The sequence below is a fragment of the Microtus ochrogaster genome, chromosome 7 (genome assembly GCF_000317375.1).
Source record: "Microtus ochrogaster isolate Prairie Vole_2 chromosome 7, MicOch1.0, whole genome shotgun sequence".
In the NCBI taxonomy this organism is placed as follows: Eukaryota; Metazoa; Chordata; class Mammalia; order Rodentia; family Cricetidae; genus Microtus; species Microtus ochrogaster.
In genome coordinates, this window is record NC_022014.1 from 64292961 (window position 1) to 64302333 (window position 9373).

The window sequence follows — 9373 nt, forward strand, 5'->3', positions numbered from 1 at the left end:
CCCCCCCGCCCGCGCTTGCCGCCGCGGTGGTGCGTCCCGGAGGTTACCGGAAGTGGCCGCGCTCGGCGCTGCCATGTTGAGGAGCCGCCGCTGCCGCTGCCGCCGCCGCCGCCGCCGCCGCTTTGTTGTCGCCTCCTCCGGCTGAGGAGGCTCCCCGAGCGGGGGGAGTGGGGAGGAGGGGGGTCGGCCGCCGCAGCCATGGAGGCCAACTGGACCGCGTTCCTGTTCCAGGTACTGGGGGCCCCGGGGGGGCCGGGGGGCCAGGGGGGCCGGGCCGGGCTCGGGCGGGCGCTCCTCCCCTCCCGGCTCCGCTCTCCGGCCCGGCCTTAATCCCCCTTTGTTTTTCCGCCCGCCCGCTCCCGCGGAGCCCGGCCGCTGAGGTGAAAGGAGGCGGCTTGACGATGTGCGGGGGAGAAGCAGGCCTCGGGGTGAACCCGGGCCCCCCCAAGCACACACGCATACACACACCCTTCCCTCCCTCCCCGAAGGGGAAGGGAGGAGGCCGGTCGCTGTCACCACCCCGCGGCCCAGAGAAAGGAGGGCGCCGGGCCGCTGGGTAGCGCGGGCCGCTCGGCCACTGCGCGCCCGACCCGGCCGCGCGGCGCAACGAGGGGGTCCCCCGGTCCTGCTCCGAGTCCCCATCCATCTTTTGCTCTCGCTTTCGTGTCACCACTCTTTTTGTGTGTGTGCTTGTGTGTTGACTTTCTGACCCTCCTCCCACATCCCGCGAATAGCGGGTATCTCTGGCTTCGCCGCCACTCCCCCTTCTCGCCGCCCCCTCGGGTATACCCGACCGGGGGTGGTGAGAGCGTGGTTCCCCTCCGCAAACTTTTTTCCATTCCTACTCCGAGTCCTAGCTGAGTCCTGGCAGCTGGTCCCCTCGCCTCTGTCCAGCTCTCCTGCCGTCCCATTGAGCTTGGGGAATCCCCGGGCTGGCGGGGCGGGGGCGGGGAGCGGCGGGGGCCGGGACTCCTGCCGGCCCGACCTTCTCAGAGCGCCGCTCGTTCGCTCGCTCGCGGCCCGCTCGCTCGAACGTTCGCTCGGGCCCAGTGGGCGACGGGAAGCGGAGTGCGAGCGCAAAGTCCGCTTACAAAGCCCCCAGATGAGTCACTCGTGGCGTGTGGATCTTCGCTTTTTTTTTTTTTTTTGCTAGAAACTTCAAAGCTACTATAGCGGATACTTTAGCCATACCTTTCCCCTGCCACTTTAATGCAGGACCCCTGTTTGGAACTTTCTTTCCCTGCTTCGTTTCTGTTTGCAAATACATTGATGAGCAGTAGAGATGAGCTCACGTAGAAACTTCAGACCCGAAGGTTAGGAAGCTCGTCGTTTTTAAAGTGTGTCCTTCGCGCCTGCCTCTTTTGAGTTATTTTCCTATGAATACTTAGTGAAATTCCAAACGCGTAGCTTGGGTGCTTTGAGCCCTTTGGAAATGCAGAATCTTCAGAAGATTATCCTCTCAGCGTCTGGTCCCATCCCGGTGGAGTTATATAGGGAACTGGAGAACGCAAAATGACCTATTGTGTAACCTGGCTTGTCTTATTAAGACATATTTTCAAGTATGGGCATTTTGATTTTAAGTAATTAGTAAAATAAATGGACTTACTAAAATCGGGAATTGTTAAGATTTTGAAACGCATGAACTTCCCACACTATCACTCTGATCTAGTCTTGGTTGCTTTGATGAGCTTGTTAATAAAGTGATAACTTAAGAATGTATTGGCAAAGAAATACAAAACTAGCTGGCGGGGTTGGTGCAAAGCCGGCAAACGCCTTCTTTAGAAGAAGCTTACAGATGGTCATTTTACAATAAAGGACTAAGCCATAGAAGTGGTTTAAACACTGTTACACCGAGTATCAGTAAACTTAATGGAGAGCGAGCAAATCGAGTTCTTTATGTAAAGGAGAAGCCCACAGTTCATCTTTGGGAAGCTAGTTGAAAGATTCCATACTTTAAAAAGCCATTTTAACTATTTTTTTCCTGGATAAAGCTAATGCCAACCTATTATTTTCCACCTGAGGAGGAAACGTGAAAGCTCATATTTGATCCTGGGAGCGCAGTGTGTGCTGTGAAAGTTGTTGAAAAAGCTGTAATTTAGAGTTGAGGACAATGAGGAAAGAGACCTTCAGTCTCTCCTACGGAAAGATACAAACAGATTCTGTGCCAGTTTTCAGTTTCTCACTGGGGAAATAGACAATTCAACTCTGTTTCTTGGAGCATCCTGTTGAATTTGTATCTTTAAACAAAATTTAATAACCTGCTTGCTTTCCAGATAACATGGTGGAAAGTGAAAGTGAAGCTCTTAAAATATTTGATGGATGATTCTTCTAACAGGACATTCAAGATATGACTCACCGATGCTAATTTGTTTCAGTACAAAATCTCTTACCCTCTGGCAATGGAGATTTCATGGTTCTACATCCTACCACCCTGGGTGATGAAATAACATTTCTGTTTTGTTTTTTGCCAGCCCCAGAAAAAAGGAAAGCTTGGGCAGGGCTGGAGCTGTGCACTTGAGTTAGAAGATAAAATTTAAACTTTGATGTGATGATGCTAGTCAAATAAAAGCCTACTAAGAACTTACATTTGAGAAGTAAATCACTTTGTTGAAGGCAGGCCGTGGCTTTTATTTAACTCTTCCTCAGGAAACAAGTTGAGGAAAATTGCCTTCTTAGCCAGCTTTATGGAGAAGTGCTGGGCTGGGCTCCTAGGAATCTTTAGAGACTGATTCTTCCAGTAGTTCTACAGCATTTTATTTAAGGACCGGGGACCTGGTGTGACCCTCGTGAGTGTGAGCATCGGCAGTGCTGTAGAGATAATTTGTATGGCACAAACATCTGGATTGGTAAAATGACAGTCATTTCTTTTAGTGCTCCATCCTTCTAATGGTTGTTTAGAATCGAAAAATGGCTCAAAATGTTACAAGTTTGAACTTTGTCCAGAAGATTTGCATTCCATAGCGTGTGATATGTTAGCCTTTGAAATTGTGTATCTTGAGCGAGCTTCAGCTCTTACCTGTTTGTATTCAGTATGGAAACTTGGGTATCCTACTCAGCTCAAAAAAGAGTAAGATTAGAAACCAAATTCTGTAAGTCCACCTGGGTAGGTAGGCTCCAAGTTAGAAGACATGCACACGTTAGATGAAAAGTGGACTGTAATTCGGTGTGGGCATTGGATCTGGAAGAAGACCCATTAGTAACTGCACTTTCTAAGTGTTATTGCAAAGCCTGAAGGACATTTTAAGTCAAGATTGTTAAATTCAGACTGCCTCCTTTGGATACCACACCTCCTAATCTTTGGGAAGAGTGGTTCCAGGCCCAGATGCTGACCTGCAATTAAGTGGAAAGTGAGAAATGGATGCCCTTGACCGGCAGAGGAGAAGCCCTGCTAGCTTCCTTGGGTGTTGTTGTTTCGTTGTCTGTGTCTTTGATAACTTAGGTAACCAAGTGACTACAGAGTGTGAAGGGAAGAAAACTCACATGTCTACGATGATGGGACGGGCTCTGCCTAGGATGTTATATGCTTAAAATATTTGGAACTCCTAGCTTGGTCCTTTTAGGATTACAAAACTCAAGCATAGGGGCTTGGGCTCACTGTCAAATATTTAAAAAATAAAGTTGGTAAAGAGCAACATATTAGGAAGAGCTATTTCAAGAACTTTTTCCATCGTTTTCTAAAATTTCCAAACAGTGGTCCAGCTAAGGTTCTAGAGTATAGTAGCATATATCTACCAATGTGTCACAGCCTGCTTCTGGAAGAGGGTGCACCTGAGTGTGGATGCAGTTCGCTTTCTCTTGCTAGTGTTGGTAAAGGATGCAAACTCTAGTAGAGGCTTCCTGGTCTGAGAAGCAGATGCCAGGTGTTTGCCACCTTCACACATGCCTTCCATGTCAGCCACATCTTTCAGTAGAATTAAGTGATGTGCTTTGTAAGTGAACTGTATTTACAGCTAGTGTGTGTATTCACAGAGCTACATTCCTTTCATTGCTTAGCAGGCCCTTTCTCAGTCACTAGTTTTCTGATAAAAGCGAGAGACTTGGTGCTTTTTATGCCCTTTGTAACAGACAAGTAGATGATCTTGTTGATCATATACAGGGTTTGTATATTGCCACAATCTAAGATACTGTTAAATACTTAAATCTGGCATGTACTCTTTTTGACAAGTTATTTAAGATTGGTTTCAGTATTGGCAGTCAAATGCGCACTGATTTCATCGACTAATGTCTCTCATGAGCCAGGATAGTGTGTACTTTAGTCAACTGTTTGAAAGTATGACTGCTGTCAGCAGTGTAGATGCAAACATTTTGTCCAGCAGTGATTTTCAGTGTTTTGTACCCAGAGCTCTTGAGAGCAGGTGGTTGCTGCAGCTCTGTGATCGAGGGCAGCTCACAGACTCCGAGGACTGTGGCTCTGCTCTCTCTTGTCTGGAGCATGTTGAATGGTTAAGGTCGTGCTGAGAGGCTCAGTTTCTCAAGTGTAAATGTTTGGTTTTAGGCCCATGAAGCCTCCCATCACCAACAGCAGGCAGCACAGAACAGCTTGCTGCCCCTCCTGAGTTCTGCTGTGGAGCCCCCTGATCAGAAACCGTTGCTTCCAATACCAATAACTCAGAAACCTCAGGCTGCACCAGAAACATTAAAGGATGCCATTGGGATTAAAAAAGAAAAACCCAAAACTTCATTTGTGTGCACTTACTGCAGTAAAGCATTCAGGGACAGCTATCACCTGAGGCGCCATCAGTCCTGCCACACAGGGATCAAGCTGGTGTCTCGGGCAAAGAAAACTCCCACCACGGTGGTTCCCCTTATCTCCACCATCGCTGGAGACAGCAGCCGAACTTCGTTGGTTTCAACTATTGCAGGCATCTTATCAACAGTCACTACATCTTCCTCGGGCACCAACCCCAGTAGCAGTGCCAGCACCACAGCAATGCCTGTGCCCCAGTCTGTCAAGAAACCCAGTAAGCCCGTCAAGAAGAACCATGCCTGTGAGATGTGTGGGAAGGCCTTCCGGGATGTGTACCACCTCAATCGGCACAAGCTTTCCCATTCGGACGAAAAGCCCTTTGAGTGTCCTATTTGTAATCAGCGCTTCAAGAGGAAGGACCGGATGACTTACCATGTGAGGTCTCATGAAGGAGGCATCACCAAACCCTATACTTGCAGTGTTTGTGGGAAAGGCTTCTCAAGGTACTGCATTTTGCATTGCTTTTTCATTATGGCATCGGTCAGAGCCAATTGGTGTCTGTGATCTAGGTTAATGTGAAAAGCCATATGTGCAGGTCTGCATTATAAGGGAAAGTTGGTGAAAAAGTCTGTCTTTAGGTCTAACTCTGATTTGGTATGACTGACTAGTGGAACATAGCAGTTAACCTGTCAGGTCACTTAAGGAGGGACTTCGGTAGACCCAGGCCTTTATTTGGCATAAGGATTCTTAACACTTCAAAAGTGTTGCCAGTTTTTAGTTCAGTTGGAGAACCCGATATGAGGATCACTGCAAATCAGAGAGATTTTGCATACTCTTAATGCAACTTTTAAGAGGCTTTTCTCCCACTCCCTAGCCCCATTTTTATATGTGTACTTTTTCACTTTAAAAAAAATTGAAAAAAGCTCTTAGAGTTAACACAGTGGTAGTTATTCCTGGTATTGAAACTACTACTTTTTTGAATGTTTGTGTTGTAAAGAATCAGAACTTTAGTATGATCTGATGTTGACTGGAAGAGAACAGGTGAAGGACTAAGATTTGGGTTTGTGATGTGAGAGGTGAGGAGATTTGCACTGAGGGTGGGGGAGTTGGTAATCCTTGCTTTCTGCAGGACGCTCCCCTGTAGTTTGCAAGGCACAGCGTCACATAAGCGGTGTTTCTCCGAGTGTTCCATTACATCTTCCGTTTGAAACTCTTTTACAGGCCTGACCACCTAAGCTGTCATGTAAAACACGTGCATTCAACAGAAAGACCCTTCAAATGCCAAGTAAGAGTTAAAATGACTTATCCTTAGCGTAGCACCTGGTGCACATTGTCCAGAAAGCTGGAGCCACTCAAATCTTGTGGTTCTTGAACAGTCAAGTCACAGATTGGAGTGAATGTGGTTCATTGGAATTCTAGTTTTATAATATGAAGATAGTATATACACATATATATGTATATATATTGTATATTAAGATTGTTTTTAAATGTAAGTGTATTATTTTTGTGTAGCTGTGTTCCCTTTCCTTGGACAATGACATTTTTTTTTGGTGTAAGAGGGGAAAATTTTTTGTAATTAAAAAAGTACTTACTTTATGTGTATGTGCGTGTACTTGAATGTATGTTTGTGTACAATATGCATGCAGGAGCCTAAGTAGGTCAGAAGAAGGCATCAAATTTCCTGGAACTGGAGTCACAGAAGGTTGTGAACCACTACATGGGTGCTAGGAACTGAACTTGGGCCCTCTGCAAGAGCAGCCAGTGCTCTTTACCTCCAGGTCATTTCTCCAAACCCTTTTGTTATTTTTTTATGCTATGTATATGAATGTTTGCCTGCATGTATGTATGTGCACCATGTACATGCTTAGTGCCCAAGCAAGGCAAAAGAAGTTGTTGGATCTTCTGGAACTGGAGTTACAGGTGCTTATGAGCCACCATGTGAGTACTGGGAACTAAACCTGGTTCCTCTGCAAGAGCAGCCACTGTTCTCTAGCCGGAGAAGGGAAAATTTTACAGTGCATTTTCTGTTATCATTGGGATAAGTGTTATTATTTACTAGATTGTTGTTTGCTTTTACCATATTGGAGGATGTATTCAGATCAGTGATTTTTATTAGGCGTAAATTGTGATAATGAAAAAGTTAAGAATTTTTCCCACTCAAATGACTGTTTTAGGCATTCCTGATCCTAATTTGTTGTTGGAAGTTCTTTAGTGCTCCTTTCGGTTGTTTATTAATGACTGATTTTATTAAGTAAATGACTTGAATTCTAAGAACAGTCTAATTGAAGGAAGGACAATAGTGTCATTCACTGAATACTACTCTGAATCAAGCTCTTCGTCTGCCAGGAATTCTGTGATAGGTGTTGTCCCAGTTCCATAGAGACATCAGACAGATTAACTGTCTTGTTCAGCATTACACTGTGATGCATTAGTGATTTGTGAAACTCAGTTTAAATTCAGGCTTTTGTTTTTGTCTTGTTTGACTTTGCTCTTGCAGTGCTGGGAATTGAACCCATGAGGCAGTTACTCTATCACAGTTACTCTGCCCAGCCCTAAATCTAGGTTTAACTCAGTGTGAGCCTCATATCTTTTCACTACTCTGTATTGATGTATTTTCTTCCTCCAAAATAGAAGCATCTAAAATCACCAGCTGTTTTAGTATGATCGGTAATTCTCAGTAACACATGCGATGAAAATTAGACTAGTTCAGCCAAGCTTGCTGATGTGGGTAGGGGTAATATGCAGAATATACGCACTTTAAAATGAGTTGAACAGGATAGTCTATATTTAAAAAAAGTTTTCCTCCCTCATGCAGACGTGCACTGCTGCCTTTGCCACCAAAGACAGACTACGGACACACATGGTGCGCCACGAAGGCAAAGTATCATGTAACATCTGTGGGAAGCTCTTGAGTGCAGCATATATCACCAGCCACTTAAAGACACATGGGCAGAGCCAAAGTATCAACTGTAATACGTGTAAACAAGGCATCAGCAAAAGTAGGTGATGTTTCAGACTGTTTTGCATTTCATATTGATGAAATGTAGGCGTCTTTTTTCAATATATCAAAGATATTTAGACTATGTTCATGGGACTGTATTAATGTTCATCTTGTTTCCTCCCATCACCAGACTAGGTAAACAGGCATCAATGGAAAGAGCATGTTGGTGTTGGAACTGTTTTAAACCATGTATGCAAACAGCATTGTTACACTCTCTGTCCATTCGCTTCTAGTCCTATACTTGTCTACTACTAATTATACCCATAGAGCAGAATTTCATCCCACCTATTTTCATTGTTTTGTTTGAGGTTTGAATAAGAGCTCTGGTGCTTCGAACTGCAGCAGCTAGGTGTTGTGGTTCACACCTATGTTCCTGGAGCATGGGAGCTAGAAGCAAGAGTATCAGAAGTTCAAGATCAGAGTTGGCTATAAAGTACATTTGAGGCTAGCCTGTGACCCTGTCTCAAAGTAATATGATATGATAATAATAAACTGGTGGCATATAGTTGTAATACTAGCACTTGGGAGATGGGACCAGGAGAGTCAGGAGTTCAAGGCTCACATCACCAACAGAGACAGTTTGGCTACGTGAGACCTTGTCACTCACACACACAGCAGGATTAAGTTCAGAGTTGAAGATAAAATTTAATATTTAATATACATAACTTTTGTTTCAAAAATTTCCTTCACCACTGAAGGGCTATTTTCATAGTTCTGTATCTTATTACATATATATTTCATGCAACAGAAATGTCAGATTCTCTAAAATGATCATGAATAGCTTCAGTGAATGGGAAAGTTTAATATGTGTGTTTTTGTTTGTTTGTTTTGTTTTTCGAGACAGAGTTTCTCTGTAGCTTTGGAGCCTGTCCTAGACTAGGCTGGCCTCGAACTTACAAAGAGCCACCTGCCTCTGCCTCCCGAGTGCTGGAATTAAAGGCGTGCACCCCCACCGCCCGGCTTAATATGTTTTTTGTTTTGTTTTCTTATACTCTTGTAGCCTTGACTGACTTGGAACTCAGAGATCTGCCTTTCTCTGCCTCCCAAATACTAGTATTAAAGGTATATGCCTCATACCTGACTCTCTTAATGTGTTTTAATCCTATCTACTTTTGCATTTCTGTGATTATATTGGGCTCATTATCTAGCTTGCTATACTTTATAAAAAATTAATATATGTCTCTGTGGTTAAACAAATCTGTTTGATAGTTTATTAAATATTGAACCCATGCTAACTAGCATTATTCAACTTCCTTTTTCAAAGATACTTCCTTTATAATATAGCAAAATTTTCCTTTCTTTTTTATATTAGTTTTCTCTAGTCCTATAGATTATTTAAAATGATGTTTTATTTATTTAGTGTATGTGCACACATATACCACAGTGCAAGTGTGGAGGTCAGAGGAAAACTTTGGAGAGTTGGTTCTCTCCTTCAACCACATAGGTTCTAGGGATTCAGCTCAGAACATCAGACTTGGTGCCAGGTGTTCTTTACTTGCTGAGCCATCTTGCTGCTCCTCATTTCCTGACTTTTAGCGAATTTATTTGTTTTATTCAGTATAGACACAGGCAGGAAAAAAAATTCACTACAAGCTGGGCAGTGGTGGCGCACGCCTTTAATCCCAGCACTCGGGAGGCAGAGGCAGGCGGATCTCTGTGAGTTCGAGACCAGCCTGGTCTACAGA

The 9373-nt window shown here is 44.4% G+C and overlaps 1 protein-coding gene across 2 annotated transcripts in view; it reads left to right on the forward strand.

Annotated features, from left to right (window-relative positions):
* Positions 1–14: 14 nt before the first annotated feature.
* Positions 15–9373, forward strand: part of Vezf1 (vascular endothelial zinc finger 1) — a 16576-nt gene continuing 7217 nt past the window's right edge. The window contains exons 1-4 of one of the 2 annotated variants that reach the window (XM_005350505.2): positions 15–231; positions 4496–5190; positions 5909–5972; positions 7485–7686. In XM_005350505.2, coding sequence (XP_005350562.1) covers positions 199–231; positions 4496–5190; positions 5909–5972; positions 7485–7686 — 994 coding nt within the window. In that variant the 5' untranslated portion in view covers positions 15–198. The remainder of the gene's footprint in view (positions 232–4495; positions 5191–5908; positions 5973–7484; positions 7687–9373) is intronic. The other variant, XM_005350506.2, reaches the window with a different exon arrangement.